Here is a 20,066-nt window from a genome sequence, read left to right on the forward strand (position 1 = left end):
CTGGCCGCGTCATACCAAAAGACGTTAAAAAGATGGTATTTGTTACCCTGACTGGCGCTCGGCATTAAGGGGCTAAAACAAGGACTGGTCGGCTTGGAGTCCGTAAACTGTGTCTGGATGGGGTATTTGTGTTGAACTGCGTCATGGTTTCTCAATGGGCAAGCACTAAAAATCGGCATCAGTCCGGACTAGTACAAGCAGACACACACACACGCACACGCACACGCACACGCACACACGCGCTATAAAATTGCAATAATCTTGGACACGACGTAAATCGCCATTTCACCTCCCCTCCCCTTCCCCCATCCGCACTGGATTATCTGGTTCTTGCAGGTCTCAGTCATATAGATATGTTTGAGGCGAGGCGAAATGTAGTTTTGTCTCACTTATTTAGCGACGTGTCTGCAGTGTGTGTTTTGGCTGCTTGTTCCAAGTTCTGACTTGTGTCAACTTATATAGTGCCAGCCCATTATGACACCATTCTGCATGGAATGTCCACTCAAGGCACATAATACGGACTCTGGCCTTATCTATCCCTTTAATGCCGAGCGCCAACAAATAATCTTTTAACGTCTTGTAGTATAACACGACCTGGGGATCGAACCACCGACCTTCCGCTCTCAGGACAGACACTCTCTCCATTACATCGTACAGGCGGCCACAGGAAAACCACCGACCTTCCTCTCTCGGGACAGACGCTCTATCCGTTACATCGTAGAGGCGGCCACAGGACAACCACCGACCTTCCCCTCTCGGGACAGACACTCTATCCACTATGCCATGTAGGCGGTTTCGGGATCTAACCATGGTCAAGCAAAGACTGGCCCAGTTGTGATTTAGTGTGACAACTCTGCTTTGAACAGTATTTCGTGTCAGGGGGCGGTCGGGTAGCCTATAGGTTAAAGCGTTCGCTCGTCACGCCGATGACCCGGTTCGATTCCCGACATGGGTACAATGTATGAAGCCCATTTCTGGTGTCCCCCGCCGTAATATTGCTGGATTATTGCTAGATGCAGCGTAAAATCAAACTCGCTCACTAGTCTGTCAGCTTGAGGCAAGAAGCAGGCTGGAAGTGATGCAGGTCTTTGACCTTGAAACCAACGCAATGATGCTGGCAAACCTAGAAACATAATCAAGACGCCAGGATTCGAACCCAGATCATATGTTTCTGGTACTCATAAGAGATGCTACTCTGCACAGCAAAATGCAGCACTTTAGATCTATACTGATTTCATTCGCAAGAATAACAGTGTCACCCCAAGTTTGTAAGCTGATGTAAGCTGATGTCCCAATGATTTTTCAAGGCCTTAGAACATGAATTAAATATCATTGTTTCAGATCTTGATTTTCAAATAATCCTGCCATATAATGTCTTCTACTGAATACATGCAACCTAGATTTGTCAGTTTGTTGTTTAATACAACATTCTGCAATATTCCAGCTATCTGATGGCTGCCTGTACATAATCAAATGTAGACCTGAAAAAAACCCCAGTGATTGAAACCATGAGCAAACCCCTGCTGTCAGTATATGTTGACACACAATCAACCAAGTCACCCAGCCTGACCACCCCATTCCAAATCCTAGTGTTTGGGGCCTTCTGTAACCCAGAATCAATCCACGCAGAGTCATTGAATTAGACAGACAGGAATATATATGATGCAGATTTCAAATAAAGCTATCATCTTTCTTCCAGGGAATCTATAGAAGTCTCATATAGACGACTTGACTTGATAAAAACAAACCACGCGTTTCTTATATTTAATATTTTATTCCACTTTCCTGGCTTGCAAAAGAAAAAAAAATATGATGAAGACATGACGGGCGAGTATCGCCAGTATGAAATCCACTGAACACTGTCAATATTAAAATGTTAAAACCAGTAAAATATCTACTACCTGTACAATGACTGCTGTACTACACATAGGACTCACAGAACATATGACAGACCACAGACAGGGGGATAACAGTCATATACCACTGATGATAACACTGTTATACACTTGTCATACATCCAGCCCGGCAACATGTCACACACCTTGGAGGAAAACACTGTTACACACCTAGGGCAATGACACGTCACATACTTTGGATGATAACACAGTTATAACCTAGGATAACAGTTGCACAAGTCAGCAATAACACTGTTACACACCTTGGATGATGCCACTGCTATACAATTCAACTGGGATAAGAGTCAGTAACAATATGTATGATCAAGAGTTCTATGGTAAAGTATTTGTACCACAATAACAGTTGGATGACTGACTACATGAGGATAACAGGTTGAATAACATGGTTGATCAGGATGTGTTGAATGATAACTTAGATGAGGTTGTCATCATGAGGTGTATGATGTTGATGTGAAATTATGATGAACATGACCAGATATGGAGTGGGATGGCGATGACATGACAATTAGCTTGATAAATGAGAGGTGAAAACACAAAGTCCATGGTCTATTTTCATGCCTCCTCAGGAACAGATTTAACACAAGATATACACTGAAACCTTGTTAATCCGACCAATATAAACAAGATATTTCCATACCAAATGATGAGGATGGAGTCCCCTGTATATGTAGACATTCCCCACAGTACATGTCTGGAACAGCAGGTTTCTGGACTAATGAGGTTTCACTGTATTATCTCCCATGGTTTGAAACTGAGAGAGATTACAAACATAGGACAATACCTGCATTTCTGCTGCCCTGACAAAGGCCGTTGGCATTCATCAATGTTAACACATGTTCCATTTTGTGTTTTGTGATGGTAACTTTGCCATCAAAAAACAATTTCATTGAGTGGCCAAGAAAACACTGTTCATCAAATATTACTTAAAGAAGCCCCTACTGCTGCACTGTTTTGCCTATGTAAGAAATGACACCATTTAGTTGAAATCTTTAGTTTAATTGATTGTGTTTCTACTGTATAATTTTTCATACTCTGCTAAATCTACCTTTCCTGTTCCCCTTTTTACCCTCAACTATATCTACATTATTCTTATGCAAGATAAGAAAGAATTTCTACAAATGCCCAAGTAACTCAGCCCTTAAGTGTGGACAATGTGTGACTGTAGACAATGTGTAAGTGCCTGCAGCCTGACCTGTGATAAAGGTCGTGGGGGTTGGTGATGGACTGTACACTTAACACGGACATCACATATACAACAACCTGCCTGTCAGGCCAAGTGGGCAGCCGGTCAGCAGCCAAACACAAACATCTACAATGCACTTGATTATCTACATGGCTTGGAAGGGTACATATGTGAGGGTTTCTTCTTGACTGTAAAGGTACACATGTGAGGGTTTCTTCTTGACTGTAAAGGTACACATGTGAGGGTTTCTTCTTGACTGTAAAGGTACACATGTGAGGGTTTCTTCTTGACTGTAAAGGTACATATGTGAGGGTTTCTTCTTGACTGTAAAGGTACACATGTGAGGGTTTCTTCTTGACTGTAAAGGTACACATGTGAGGGTTTCTTCTTGACTGTAAAGGTACATATGTTAGGGTTTCTTCTTGACTGTGAAGGTACATATGTTGGGGTTTCTTCTTGACGGTAAATGTACACATGTGAGGGTGTCATCTAGTATGTAAAGGTACATATTGAGGTTTTCTTCATGATGGGGAAGGTATAGGGAGACATAATGATAGTTTTCAATAAAGTAATTGCCATCATGTACAGATGAGATGTGACTTTATGTAATGATTGTCATGTCCTACAGACGAGAAAAGGTTTGATGTAGTGATCTTCATGGTCTAAAGACGAGAAGAGGTTAGATGTAGTGATCTTCAAGTCCTACAGACGAGAAAAGGTTTGGTGTAGTGATCTTCATGGTCTACAGACGAGAAAAGGTTTGATGTAGCGATCTTCATGGTCTACAGACGAGAAAAGGTTTGATGTAGTGACCTTCATGGGGGTGGGGTGGGGTGGGTATTGGAACTGTTGCAGTGCTGTTCTTCACACACAATACAGCTTTCAGCCCCATTTCACCTCACCTCACCTCATCTTCCCATGGGGGCAAAGTCTCTAAAAGCATGTGACTAGTGTATTGAATGCAATAGTTTACACAGAAGACTAAGGGCTGGTGGGATCAGAAAAGAATGATTGGCAGACAAGTTGACATGGGCTTGACATAAGAATGGTGGAGTGGGGTAGGTTGAGGAGTAAGTGGTAATGGGAGAGGGTTTGAACCTGGAGGGTTTGTAGAGTTGTAGAGGATCCTGCTCCCACGACCATGGTTTGTTGTTGTCAATTTTCACTGAAACCTGTCACAGTTTTACCTGTGCTCATGCCAAACAATATTACAGATTTGTAATAAACTTTCAAAATTCTTGATCAATATGGCTCGAAAACAGAATTAAGCTATACCACATGATTTAAGGAGTGGAATTCCAACACTGGCTGTAATAGAGAGCAGGCACGTCCTAAACATGAATTTGTAAAACAATCACAAATAGTTCAACTGAACAGCTATATTAGTTCTTGCACAAATCTATAAAAACAATCATGGCATCTCAGTTCTGGGTAAACATAGCCTTATCAATATATTTCCCCAAACAAAAAATTGTCATAAGCTTTTAGAGCATCCTGAGAGAGGGATGTGACTGTGTTGGATGCCAGGAACAGACTTCATACCCATCATATCAATGTATATATCCTAGCTTGCAGAGTCACCATGGATCACGGTTTATATCTCTGCCTAAAGGACAGCACACACTGAAACCATGTGGGGAGTTGAACCAATTGCTTAGGCTTGATGAGCTAACACTTTAACCACTAGGCTACATCACAGCACTCGAGTGAGCAGTGTGAGAGACATTTACTGGATTGTTCTTCTTGTATCTGTTGTGCCTTGATCCAAGTCAATCTGTTATTTAGATATATAATTCTCACTTTCCCACTGATCCAAGTCAATCTGTTATTTAGATATATAATTCTCACTTTCCCATTGTCGCGTTTTCTAAGGGTACCATCTAAGTATACCTTGTAATGCTAAACGTTTACGTTACACATACAAAATTTGATTTCTTAACATTAATATGTCCTGTCTGTGATCATAGGTATTAGATATTCCTGCCTCTATCAATGCCTGAAGCATGCTACAAACAATGTGGAAACGGAGGAGCACATCTATATAAACAAAAGTATTGGAAGGAAAAGGTATCTAGAACAGCATTGCAGATAGGCAGATAAAACTAATTTGACCTCCTGTAATCAAATAACAACTGCCGACAGAGACAAATGACTGTACAAGATAAAATAACATCAATGTTGTTGATAAAAGCAGCCTAAATGTACAAATTATCGAATCCATCTTAAAATTTCCCACAAAAACAAGTACATATACAACTAGGACAAAATTCAACAAATGAAAGACAACAGTTTTGCCACAAAGCCTCTGACATTCATTGGGTTCTTGCAAAATAAGTTCATCTTAGGAACCCTTTAAATATCGACTGAATTAAAAAATAGGGTAATAATAAAATCTTTATACCAAAATACTTGATCCTGAGTTTCAAGTTTAAAATGTAGTAAAGAATGGACATTGTTATCAAATCATGATGTAAATAAGTTATCGAGCTAGTGTGTAATATGATATATGTTATTATTAGGAGTTTAGGAAATTGATTTCACATTAAAGTTGACAAAGATTTACTTAGTTCTATAAATATAGCATACACTGTGTACAAACGGGATGAACTGTCGACACATTGAAATGTGAACTTCATTCTATGAAAATATTCATTCACAGAAATGAACGGTTCAGCAGATTCTGGGATGACAACAGACTTATCTCCCTTGATCTCCATGGCCGTACTGTGGCCTCCAGTGGCGTGTGAAGCATTATGCAATACTGATGAAGAATGCGCTGCTGTGTGGAGGACAACAGTCTGAGATCAGATGGAGGAGTATGTGAGTTCAGTGTTCAACAGTATCTCATATCCCCAAGTGTCAGCTATAGATGAAAGCAAAGCTAAGTGATGAGGCTGCAGATGTTGGCAACTTCAGTAAAACTGACGAGTACGGGTATGAATGATGACTAAGGATAGGGGACAGTGGGACTAGAGTCTGTTCCCACTAAATAGAGATTGCATTAACACTATCAAGTCAGTACCAAATTCACATTATGCTTATATATCAACAGATAACAGAAAACTCATTTAAGTCTTTGATGATACACCCTCCTGATAATGTAAATATTGTCTTGGAGAAATGAAGGTTACGTTGTAATGTTGCCATTTGAAACTTCTTCAAATTCAGAGTTCTTATATAAGACACTGCGGTCTGCTAGTTAGGGAGGCAGGATAGTCTTTCCAACATTAAATGTCTTTACCAAAGTGTTTCAGATGGCTGTGAAAGAAAAAACATGAAATACACAATAATCTAGCTAATTTCCTACACTGACACATCTCAAACAATACAAAAATATTTCGGTCTAATTCTCATGTTGTGTATATTTGTCCAATGAGTTACACAGATTCAAACTGAGCATGTCCTAAAGGGAGACAAGTCAGCAGTATTCCCGGACAAACGGTAAAGTAAGGCTTTGTGGCAAAGCGCTGCATCTCCACGCCAACAATGCAGTTCACAGACTGTGGCACATATAATACTGAAAAACATACCTATAAAAATATAAAGAAGAAACTATGCAAGGATGTCGTACCAAAAAAACTATATGAGCAAATAAATACCTAGCCTGCCCCAATGGTCTTGAGTCTAGTGATGCATTATGCATAGAGCACGACAACCATTGTTGAGCAGCCATATTGCACTGATAGTGACAGTGGTTGAGAGAACCAAGTCTATATACACAGATACCATACACCGTCATCATCACTACCCTGTGTGGCAGGGCTGCTGCTGTTTCACTGTTGAGCACTGATTCATCATAGCTAATACCTGCATCGGAGGTACCTGAATTTCTCAGGATTCATCCTTAACTACAAATTCACATATAACGTAGGGTCAGATCTAGATTTAACATAGTACAATTCACATATAATTTTGAGTCAAATCTAGATTTAACAAAGTCAAATTCAGACACAACAGTCAATTCCAGGACTAACTGTCAATTGTAGACATAACAGAGTGGAGAATCATGGTCAAATCCATATAGGAAAATGTCCGAGGGAAAAAGTTAAATTTCACCAGTCAAGTGCCAAAATCCTGGATTGACAATAAATTGACAATTGTGAGTAACACACATGAATAACATACTGGTTTTAGTGGTCCCTAGAAACCTGCCATATGGTGACTGAAATCACAACTGTTTTGTTATATGTGAAGTTGTCCGTAATCAACTTTATAGGTTATTCATATCTGATTCATTTCCAATTCTAAAATTAATTTTAAAGTATTGAATTATAGATTAATGTTTCATTTGCTACCTTCAACGTGATGCCACACAAGGTAATAAAGGACTGGTTGCCTGCCATCCATGACAGCACATGCAGATTGTCTGTCATGGAGAAATAGTTGTATGGATACAAGCACTAAGTCAAACAATGATGAAGTACGACACACTGATCCCACAAGTCAACATCTCTAGAATACATCTGTACAGACGACTACCGGTACTCAATATACATACACACACAGTTTTATACAGATACTAAAACTTGTGTTTCTGATATGGAAACACGACAATGACAAACGCACTGAAATTCGAAGCATGTACAGCGGCAGTTGTCACATTGTCACATGTATAAATAAGCCCTGTCATTCACACCCACTCACAGCACACACAACTCAGCAAACTGCTCTCGCGTTTCTTCTATAAATGCAGATAAACTCATCCAGATCGGTCTCTTGACAACAAGACCCTCGCATATTTGAAGAGAATGTAATTCAATTCTGCAAGTCCAGTGACTGTGACATCATCATCAAGGACTCCCCTGATGAAGGTCTAACGCAGATCAAATCGGCACTTAGTTCCATGAATGCATGCTTGACGCCTGAAGTGAAACACAAACATGACTTAACAGTAAAAAGATAATATGTTGACGATATTCCATTGACTCCACAGCTGCTGTCTGACAACAAACATCATCGTTCTCCAGCAGCCATGTTGCAGTGCCTCAAAACACACTGATTGACATTATCTCAGAACATGGACAAGCAATGTCAGCAGTGCCCCGACCAAGGATTTACTCCTCCTGTTGATCTTGTTTCTGTAGAGGGCTAGCTAATTTCCCATGAATAGGCTTCCCTCATACATTATCAGTCTGTGCCTAAACCTTTTGAGACTAGCCTGAAGGTGGTCCCCAGCATCAATTTCAGGAGAATTTAGTGTTTTTATGGGTTGTTATTATTACTGAGCTTGCTAGACCAAACAGATTTAGTATTATTATAGGTTGTTATTATTACTGAGCTTGCTAGACCAAACAGACTTTTACTAGACTTGGGCTTCGAAGTAGTGGCCAAGGTTGCAGACTGTGGGGCTATTTGGGCTGATAGGCATTTCAGGTACAGATGGAGCCCTGCTTGACTTTTGTGAAGTCAAACATTTTATCATCTTTCACAAACAACTACCAGTGGCTTGATGACTTCAGTGATGAACACACTGCAGGTTCCGTATGCCATCTCAAGAGATGCTGACTGCTGATGACTCTTCACTGTATCTCGCACACAGATATCACACAGACACTTACAAGACATTATGGAACTACGGCATCGCCATGACTACTAACAGTATCCTTCACAGCATCAGCAGGTGACAGACTTCGCATCTTGATGCAGGTGATTGATTGTAACTTGATGAACAAACCTTTTCCTGGAGATGATGGTTATAGTATGGATTGTAATGCCTAAGTGAGGAGTGAGGAGCGAGGAGTGAGGAAGGTTTGACTCCATTCATGGCAATATTCCAGCAATAGGTCAAATGTAGACTTAGCAATCAGAGAGTTATCAAGACTTTGTGTCCTTTTTATAAGGTTGTCATGGGAATATATATGGTAAATATTTCTGAGAGAAAGACAAAAGTATTCCTGTGATGACAAAAAATGGTTTTGATGGAGATTTTCAACAAAATGATATTTCTGTGATGATAAAGACAGCAATATTCCTGCGATGACAACAGCAATATTCTTGTGATGTTTAAACTACCGTATTCTTGCGATGACAACAGCAATATTCTTGTGATGTTGAAAACTACCGTATTCTTGCGATGACAACAGCAATATTCTTGTCATGTTGAAGACTACCGTATTCCTGCAATGACAACAGTATTCTGGTGATGATGAAGTCTACTGTATTCTTGCGATGACAACAGTATTCTGGTGATGATGAAGTCTACCGTATTCTTGCGATGACAACAGTATTCTGGTGATGATGAAGTCTACCGTATTCTTGCGATGACAACAGTATTCTGGTGACGTTGAAGACTTCCGTATTCCTGCGACAACAACGGCAACAGTATGCTTGTGATGTTGAAGACTACCGTATGAAGACGATGCTGCTGCTGTGGATGAGGCCAGAAAGATACATTATTACAGAATCTTCAGGTCTGTGTCCACATCCTCTACTCCCATAGCTCCAGGACAGCAGCTATTCAGGGCGACCACCAGCTCTGTGCACAACCTCTACATCTAATGCTGTTAAGTTATGACTACTGGACCTAGAGATCGACTCCTACAACAACCTAGAGAAGAAGGCTAGTACTCCCTTCCTATGATTGTCAGGGGTCAGACAGCGTAGCAGAGATCGGATTCACGTATTCCCAGGACACTGTGTCATGTGAACAGCTACATGTGGTTTACAGGCTTACATGGGTGCAAATTCAAACACTGGTATTGCAAATACTCCCAAAGTTGAGTATTACAAATCGAATAGTTCCATTGTGGTTTAGCTGTGCACCACAGGGCTCGTCTTCCATTCACATGACCATGGCGAAAAATATAGCTTGACTCCATGTAAGTTGCATCTGAGAGAGCCAAGTACTCTTGGGGGTAGATCATACGATGAGGCCAAGTTTGACCCTGGTGAACGATTCAGTGCTGGTTGAGATCTGCAGTCTTGACTATCACCCTCACTCACGTACACGCTCAAAACTTGGTCATGCTTGCTCAAAATACAAACTCCTGTACAATCTGGTCCAATCTAGTTTAAGCCGGCTTCAATCTGTTCCCTTTAAAAGTGTACCACTCTAGCCAGTATAAACTGGTCCAGCATCTTTCCAGCCACACTGTTGTCATGGAAACATAGCACTTAAAGTCTTGGCTTGCTATCTTCCACTACTGTATACAACTTTGAAGTTTGTCTATCCACTCCTGGGCCATAACAGGGTTGGCAGCCATGAAGTTGTACTGCCTCCTAACTGTGCGGATCTGCAATATCAACAAAAACATCATCAACACATTCCACAGATCTGTTTGTTTGTTGTTTAACGCTGCACTCAGCAATATTCCAGCTATATGACGTCAGCGTGTAAATTATCAAGTCTCTATCAGACAATCCAGTCATTATGAGCAACGATCCACGCCATCTGGGTACAGTGACACAGAATCAACCAAGTCACTGAGCCGGACCACCTGATCCATTTAGCTGGCCTCTTATGACGAGCATATTCTACCCCAGAATCCCCATAAGGAAGATGGAATACATATATAGCTGTAGACATTCTTAATTACATAGCATATCATGTCATTATTTCGTTATATTTACCCTGGACCTACAAACATACATCTTTCCGAGGCAAGAGAGTTAACTGACTTTAAAAGTCCAGTTTCCACCCTTGGCGAACTAGGCTGGAATTACTGGGCTCGATCGTAGCACCACCAGTGTCTATTGCCCATTATGTCCTGTCTAAGCGTCTTCTCCTATGGACCAATCAGATCCTCTCGTATCACTTGCGTTTGCTTCACACAAAATGGTGGTGCCCGGTCAGGACGATCTTATTGATCAAGATCTATAGTGTGATAAAACGGGTCTTACATCCCGAAACGCATCAAATCACGTGAGCACCTTGATTATAAACATGAAAAGAATTGAAAAATATCTGTGGACAACGAGTTGGCGGTGCACATGCTTTGCAAATCCTGCAATCGACTGAAATTTGCACAGTTTACTAACCAGATTTCTATTTCGGTGCGCGATTTTGATTGGATTACGCAAAGACTCGTTAGTCCAGCCAAATTGTAACTCCATAATACCAGCCTAGTTCGGCAAGGGGGGAAACTGGACTTTTATAGTCAGTTAACTCTCTTGCCTCGGGGAGATGACAAACATACCATTGTTTGGAGTTTGAATGACATTATAACCAATCAAATTGTACTGTTCTTTTACGATTGAAACTAGTACCACTAGTACTTGACTAGACTTGTGAGTGCCCTCAATGACAACCAGAACATCTTGGACTTGTAGATTATACATTGATTCAAAGGATGAATTTAATTTTTTTGCTGTGACAATTTATATAACGTCATGGCCATTGATAACTGGCCCCTCAATGGTTCATCCTCCATTCAATGTCACTGTGGGGTATACTTCAACTTATTGCGGTGAATAGGACACAAATAACCAAACAAAGATGAGTGAGTGAGTATGGTTTTACGCCGCTTTTAGCAATATTCCAGCAATATCACGGCAGGGGACACCGGAAATGGGCTTCACATGTTGTACCCATGTCAGGAATCGAACCCGGGTCTTCGGTGTGACGAGCGAAAGCTTAAAGAGTAACAGAGTCATTAGAAGAGTAGACAGGTTGACTGAACCTCTTGTCCTGGGTTGTGGTTACTCCTACCTCAAATATAGAGTTTTCTTCTGATTTCTTGGACGCGCCCGGGTGGTTCTTGACAGGCTGCACCGACTCCACCTCAGCCAGATCAATGAAGCCTTTACAGTTTCCGTCCTGTATAGCATCGTAGTAGCGCAACTAAACACAAAAAAACATTACATCAGATCGGACATGGCACCAGGTGTTCGAAGTGTAAGAAAATTGACCCAAAGATACATGCGACTGGGCCTGGGATTTGATACACAATTTTTTGGTCACAGCTTCTTGGAAGGGAGATGAACTTTTATTTTTATTATTAATATTTTCATTCAAGACAGTAACCAAGTATTTTGTTTGTAAAACATTCACCCGTATCCCTACACCCTCACTCACTCACTCACCTGGAGCTGGACAGTCAACAGAGACAACCCACACTCACTCACTCACTCACTCACCTGGAGCTGGACAGTCAACAAAGACAATCCACACTCACTCACTCACTCACTCACCTGGAGCTGGACAGTCAACAAAGACAATCCACACTCACTCACTCACTCACCTGGAGCTGGACAGTCAACAAAGACAAGCCACACTCACTCACTCACTCACCTGGAGCTGGACAGTCAACAAAGACAATCCCCAGTCACTCACTCACTCACTCACCTGGAGCTGGACAGTCAACAAAGACAATCCACACTCACTCACTCACTCACTCACTCACCTGGAGCTGGACAGTCAACTAAGACAACCCACACCCACTCACTCACCTGGAGCTGGACAGTCAACTAAGACAACCCACACTCACTCACTCACTCACTCACTCACCTGGAGCTGGACAGTCAACAAAGACAATCCACACTCACTCACTCACCTGGAGCTGGACAGTCAACAAAGACAACCCACACTCACTCACTCACTACACCTGGAGCTGGACAGTCAACAAAGACAATCCACACTCACTCACTCACTCGCTCTCCAGGAGCTGGACAGTCAACAAAGACAATCCACACTCACTCACTCACTCACCTGGAGCTGGACAGTCAACAAAGACAACCCACACCCACTCACTCACCTGGAGCTGGACAGTCAACTAAGACAACCCACACTCACTCACTCACTCACCTGGAGCTGGACAGTCAACAAAGACAATCCACACTCACTCACTCACTCACCTGGAGCTGGACAGTCAACAAAGACAACCCACACTCACTCACTCACTACACCTGGAGCTGGACAGTCAACAAAGACAATCCACACTCACTCACTCACTCGCTCTCCAGGAGCTGGACAGTCAACAAAGACAATCCACACTCACTCACTCACTCACCTGGAGCTGGACAGTCAACAAAGACAACCCACACTCACTCACTCACTACACCTGGAGCTGGACAGTCAACAAAGACAATCCACACTCACTCACTCACTCACCTGGAGCTGGACAGTCAACAAAGACAATCCACACTCACTCACTCACTCACCTGGAGCTGGACAGTCAACAAAGACAACCCACACTCACTCACTCACTACACCTGGAGCTGGACAGTCAACAAAGACAATCCACACTCACTCACTCACTCGCTCTCCAGGAGCTGGACAGTCAACTAAGACAACCCACACTCACTCACTCACTCGCTCTCCAGGAGCTGGACAGTCAACTAAGACAACCCACACTCACTCACTCACTCACTCACCTGGAGCTGGACAGTCAACAAAGACAATCCACACTCACTCACTCACTCACCTGGAGCTGGACAGTCAACAAAGACAATCCACACTCACTCACTCACTCACCTGGAGCTGGACAGTCAACAAAGACAACCCACACCCACTCACTCACCTGGAGCTGGACAGTCAACTAAGACAACCCACACTCACTCACTCACTCACCTGGAGCTGGACAGTCAACAAAGACAATCCACACTCACTCACTCACTCACCTGGAGCTGGACAGTCAACAAAGACAATCCACACTCACTCACTCACTCACCTGGAGCTGGACAGTCAACAAAGACAACCCACACTCACTCACTCACTACACCTGGAGCTGGACAGTCAACAAAGACAATCCACACTCACTCACTCACTCGCTCTCCAGGAGCTGGACAGTCAACTAAGACAACCCACACTCACTCACTCACTCGCTCTCCAGGAGCTGGACAGTCAACTAAGACAACCCACACTCACTCACTCACTCACTCACCTGGAGCTGGACAGTCAACAAAGACAATCCACACTCACTCACTCACTCACCTGGAGCTGGACAGTCAACAAAGACAACCCACACTCACTCACTCACTACACCTGGAGCTGGACAGTCAACAAAGACAATCCACACTCACTCACTCACTCGCTCTCCAGGAGCTGGACAGTCAACTAAGACAACCCACACTCACTCACTCACTCACTCACCTGGAGCTGGACAGTCAACAAAGACAATCCACACTCACTCACTCACTACACCTGGAGCTGGACAGTCAACAAAGACAATCCACACTCACTCACTCACCTGGTGCTGGACAGTCAACAAAGACAATCCACACTCACTCACTCACCTGGTGCTGGACAGTCAACAAAGACAATCCACACTCACTCACTCACCTGGTGCTGGACAGTCAACAAAGACAATCCACACTCACTCACTCACCTGGAGCTGGACAGTCAACAAAGACAATCCACACTCACTCACCTGGAGCTGGACAATCAACAGAGACAATCCCATCTCACTCACTCACCTGGAGCTGGACAGTCAAGAGAGACAATCCCCACTCACTCACTCACTCACTATCTCACCTGGAGCTGGACAGTCAACAAAGACAATCCACACTCACTCACCTGGAGCTGGACAGTCAACAAAGACAATCCACACTCACTCACCTGGAGCTGGACAGTCAACAAAGACAATCCACACTCACTCACTCACTACCTCACTCACTCACTCACCTGGAGCTGGACAGTCAACAGAGACAATCCCCACTCACTATCTCACCTGGAGCTGGACAGTCAACAAAGACAATCCACACTCACTCACTCACTCACCTGGAGCTGGACAATCAACAAAGACAATCCCATCTCACTCACTCACCTGGAGCTGGACAGTCAAGAGAGACAATCCCCACTCACTCACTCACTCACTATCTCACCTGGAGCTGGACAGTCAACAGAGACAATCCACACTCACTCACCTGGAGCTGGACAGTCAACAAAGACAATCCACACTCACTCACCTGGAGCTGGACAGTCAACAAATACAATCCACACTCACTCACTCACTACCTCACTCACTCACTCACCTGGAGCTGGACAGTCAACAGAGACAATCCCCACTCACTATCTCACCTGGAGCTGGACAGTCAAGAGAGACAATCCCCACTCACTCACTCACCTGGAGCTGGACAGTCAAGAGAGACAATCCCAACTCACTCACTCACCTGGAGCTGGACAGTCAACAGGGACAATACACACTCACTATCTCACCTGGAGCTGGACAGTCAACAAAGACAATCCCCACTCACTCACTCACCTGGAGCTGGACAGTCAAGAGAGACAATCCCCACTCACTATCTCACCTGGAGCTGGACAGTCAAGAGAGACAATCCCCACTCACTCACTCACCTGGAGCTGGACAGTCAAGAGAGACAATCCCCACTCACTCACTCACCTAGAGCTGGACAGTCAACAGAGACAATCCCCATTCACTCACTCACCTGGAGCTGGACAGTCAACAGGGACAATACACACTCACTATCTCACCTGGAGCTGGACAGTCAAACAAGACAATCCACACTCACTCACTCACTCACCTGGAGCTGGACAGTCAACAAAGACAACCCACACTCACTCACTCACTACACCTGGAGCTGGACAGTCAACAAAGACAATCCACACTCACTCACTCACTCGCTCTCCAGGAGCTGGACAGTCAACAAAGACAATCCACACTCACTCACTCACTCACCTGGAGCTGGACAGTCAACAAAGACAACCCACACTCACTCACTCACTACACCTGGAGCTGGACAGTCAACAAAGACAATCCACACTCACTCACTCACTCGCTCTCCAGGAGCTGGACAGTCAACTAAGACAACCCACACTCACTCACTCACTCGCTCTCCAGGAGCTGGACAGTCAACTAAGACAACCCACACTCACTCACTCACTCACTCACCTGGAGCTGGACAGTCAACAAAGACAATCCACACTCACTCACTCACTCACCTGGAGCTGGACAGTCAACAAAGACAACCCACACTCACTCACTCACTACACCTGGAGCTGGACAGTCAACAAAGACAATCCACACTCACTCACTCACTCGCTCTCCAGGAGCTGGACAGTCAACTAAGACAACCCACACTCACTCACTCACTCACTCACCTGGAGCTGGACAGTCAACAAAGACAATCCACACTCACTCACTCACTACACCTGGAGCTGGACAGTCAACAAAGACAATCCACACTCACTCACTCACCTGGTGCTGGACAGTCAACAAAGACAATCCACACTCACTCACTCACCTGGTGCTGGACAGTCAACAAAGACAATCCACACTCACTCACTCACCTGGTGCTGGACAGTCAACAAAGACAATCCACACTCACTCACTCACCTGGAGCTGGACAGTCAACAAAGACAATCCACACTCACTCACCTGGAGCTGGACAATCAACAGAGACAATCCCATCTCACTCACTCACCTGGAGCTGGACAGTCAAGAGAGACAATCCCCACTCACTCACTCACTCACTATCTCACCTGGAGCTGGACAGTCAACAAAGACAATCCACACTCACTCACCTGGAGCTGGACAGTCAACAAAGACAATCCACACTCACTCACCTGGAGCTGGACAGTCAACAAAGACAATCCACACTCACTCACTCACTACCTCACTCACTCACTCACCTGGAGCTGGACAGTCAACAGAGACAATCCCCACTCACTATCTCACCTGGAGCTGGACAGTCAACAAAGACAATCCACACTCACTCACTCACTCACCTGGAGCTGGACAATCAACAAAGACAATCCCATCTCACTCACTCACCTGGAGCTGGACAGTCAAGAGAGACAATCCCCACTCACTCACTCACTCACTATCTCACCTGGAGCTGGACAGTCAACAGAGACAATCCACACTCACTCACCTGGAGCTGGACAGTCAACAAAGACAATCCACACTCACTCACCTGGAGCTGGACAGTCAACAAATACAATCCACACTCACTCACTCACTACCTCACTCACTCACTCACCTGGAGCTGGACAGTCAACAGAGACAATCCCCACTCACTATCTCACCTGGAGCTGGACAGTCAAGAGAGACAATCCCCACTCACTCACTCACCTGGAGCTGGACAGTCAAGAGAGACAATCCCAACTCACTCACTCACCTGGAGCTGGACAGTCAACAGGGACAATACACACTCACTATCTCACCTGGAGCTGGACAGTCAACAAAGACAATCCCCACTCACTCACTCACCTGGAGCTGGACAGTCAAGAGAGACAATCCCCACTCACTATCTCACCTGGAGCTGGACAGTCAAGAGAGACAATCCCCACTCACTCACTCACCTGGAGCTGGACAGTCAAGAGAGACAATCCCCACTCACTCACTCACCTAGAGCTGGACAGTCAACAGAGACAATCCCCATTCACTCACTCACCTGGAGCTGGACAGTCAACAGGGACAATACACACTCACTATCTCACCTGGAGCTGGACAGTCAAACAAGACAATCCACACTCACTCACTCACTCACCTGGAGCTGGAAAGTCAACAAAGACAATCCACACTCACTCACTCACTCACCTGGAGCTGGACAGTCAACAGAGACAATCCCCACTCACTATCTCACCTGGAGCTGGACAGTCAACAAAGACAATCCACACTCACTCACTCACTCACTTGGAGCAGGACAGTCAACAGGGACAATCCCCACTCACTCACTCACCTGATGTTTCATGGAGTCCAGCACAAACCAGCGCTGTTTCCACCCCTTGAGCAGCGCCCCCTGTTTGTACAGAAATCCCTCGTGGGTGCTGTGACTGCAGTCGCCCAGACTGGAGGGGAAGTTCTCGAAGGCTTGTGTGGTGGCTGAGGACAGAGTGTCTACAGTACAGAAACACCATCATATAATTTGTATCTTTCTTGATTGAGGCACACAAATGAGTGACTGATCTAATGTGTGCACAACGCCCCCCGTCATCGGAATATGATTCCATGCAAGCCCAAGTTGCAGGGAAGAATTCAAACCTGGAGTGGAGAGGGCATAGAGGGGGGCGCTCTATCAACGCTAGATAGGTAAATACAACATCAGGCAGTGTATGAAAACATTCAGGTGTTTTCCAAGTGTGTCAAATACAACATCCCATTTGTCTGGAACTTCTACTAAGAGATTGTCCTGTTCCAACAATGTTAGTAACTATGGTGTCTGGAACATATAGTTTATTCATAGACTGACACAAGCACCTTGCAATGGCTAAAAGCAGAAGTTCAACTGTCTTTTTGGCTGTTTTGGTACAGATTCCTACTCAGGTTATGTGAGTCTGTGGCATCTTCCTGACACTAACAAGTCCTGTCCATGTACTCAGGAATCACTGCATTAGCCCACATGCACCACTGCTACTAATATACTCTTCCATACATCACTTACCAACAGAGCTAGAGCTGGCGTCGGAGCCTCCTGTCCGTGATATACTGGAGCTGCTAGCACTGGCATCGGACATCGTCTTCAGCTTGGTGCAGTTCTTGGGGACTGATGGCTGACACTTGTCGTGGCAGTTGTAGCCACAGTCGACACAGCGCATTCCTGAAAACAGTACACAGATGAGTGAGTGAGTACAACACCGCTTTGAACACTAGTTCAGTATATGGCATGCTAGCTTTGGGAGAAAAGACAGTTGAGATCCTGTCTTGAACAGCCCTAGAGCACATGGTCTAACAACACAAGCACCCACCTGTCTTGCACAGCCCCCAGAGCACATGGTCTCACAACACAAGCACCCACATGTCTTGAACAGCCCCCAGAGCACATGGTCTCACAACACAAGCACCCACCTGTCTTGGACAGCCCCCAGAGCACATGGTCTGACAATACAAACACCCACCTGTCTTGGACAGCCCCCAGAGCACATGGTCTCACAATACAAGCATCCACCTGTCTTGAACAGCCCCGGAGCACATGGTCTCACAATACAAGCACCAACCTGTCTTGAACAACCCCCAGAGCACATGGTCTAACAACACAAGCACCCACCTGTCTTGAACAGCCCCCAGAGCACATGGTCTCACAACACAAGCACCCACCTGTCTTGAACAGCCCCCAGAGCACATGGTCTCACAACACAAGCACCCACCTGTCTTGGACAGCCCCCAGAGCACATGGTCTCACAACACAAGCACCCACCTGTCTTGGACAACCCCCAGAGCACATGGTCTCACAACACAAGCACCCACCTGTCTTGGACAACCCCCAGAGCACATGGTCTCACAATACAAACACCTATCTATCTTGGACAGAACTGGAGCACATGGTCTCACAACACAAGCACCCACCTGTCTTGGACAGCCCCCAGAGCACGTGGGTGCAGTAGTCACAGTACATGGGAGTGGTGAAGGTGGTCTTCTCGAAGTGATGGGGCTGGGTGAACATCCTGGCCGCCTCCCCCAGCATTTTGCCCCGCACTAGTATCTCCAGGGTGGAGCGCTTGTGTATGGAGCGGCCATGAGACCGAACCATCTGGGTGTTGAACGACACCTGGCGCTGGACGTGGTCGCGGTGCGGAGACTCCAGCTTGTCCCATTGTACCTTCCACTTCTGGGGCAGATGACCCAGGTCCGTCTCCAGCCGGTGAATTTCCTGCAACACACAGCGCTCAGGTCTCAGGTTGTGATTGAGTGCATAACAGTCAGTACTATTCCAGTGGCTTGTAAATAATAGAGCCTGGGCCAAACCAACCAGTGACTGAGAACATGAGCACCATGCCATGGAGCATGCCAGGCAATCAGAGGAGTACTACTGAGTCTTACCATCCTAGCCTTTCAATAATATGTATCTACTGTCATCATACATAATCAGAGAAAGGAAGACTGTAAACTAGTTAAATGCAAATGTAATCCAGTTCTAAGGCCTCTACATGGCTCGGCTGCTACAATCAAAGCCTTCAAGACTGTTTGAACACTGCATGATAAATGACGTGTCATACTGGAAATATATGCAAGGCATATTGACACTTCAGCAATACTAAATTATTGAGTAATTGTGTTATGAGGGTTGCTTGATTTGTTCTGCACCCCACGTAAAATGAATGGCATAATAGCAAAATTTTTTGTTGCGGG

General features: G+C 44.7%; 1 protein-coding gene across 1 annotated transcript in view; it reads right to left on the minus strand.

Moving 5' to 3' along the window:
• Positions 1–1,779: 1,779 nt before the first annotated feature.
• Positions 1,780–20,066, minus strand: part of LOC139462168 (myotubularin-related protein 13-like) — a 140,565-nt gene continuing 122,278 nt past the window's right edge. Inside the window, exons 37-41 of the mRNA XM_071243703.1 lie at positions 19,284–19,587; positions 18,382–18,537; positions 17,680–17,837; positions 11,747–11,878; positions 1,780–10,331 (exon numbers count right to left, since the gene is read on the minus strand). Of these exons, the coding sequence (XP_071099804.1) occupies positions 10,239–10,331; positions 11,747–11,878; positions 17,680–17,837; positions 18,382–18,537; positions 19,284–19,587 (843 nt within the window). The 3' untranslated portion in view covers positions 1,780–10,238. The remainder of the gene's footprint in view (positions 10,332–11,746; positions 11,879–17,679; positions 17,838–18,381; positions 18,538–19,283; positions 19,588–20,066) is intronic.

This window comes from Haliotis cracherodii, unplaced genomic scaffold, assembly GCF_022045235.1.
Source record: "Haliotis cracherodii isolate W230 unplaced genomic scaffold, xgHalCrac1.p SCAF_15, whole genome shotgun sequence".
NCBI lineage: Eukaryota > Metazoa > Mollusca > Gastropoda > Lepetellida > Haliotidae > Haliotis > Haliotis cracherodii.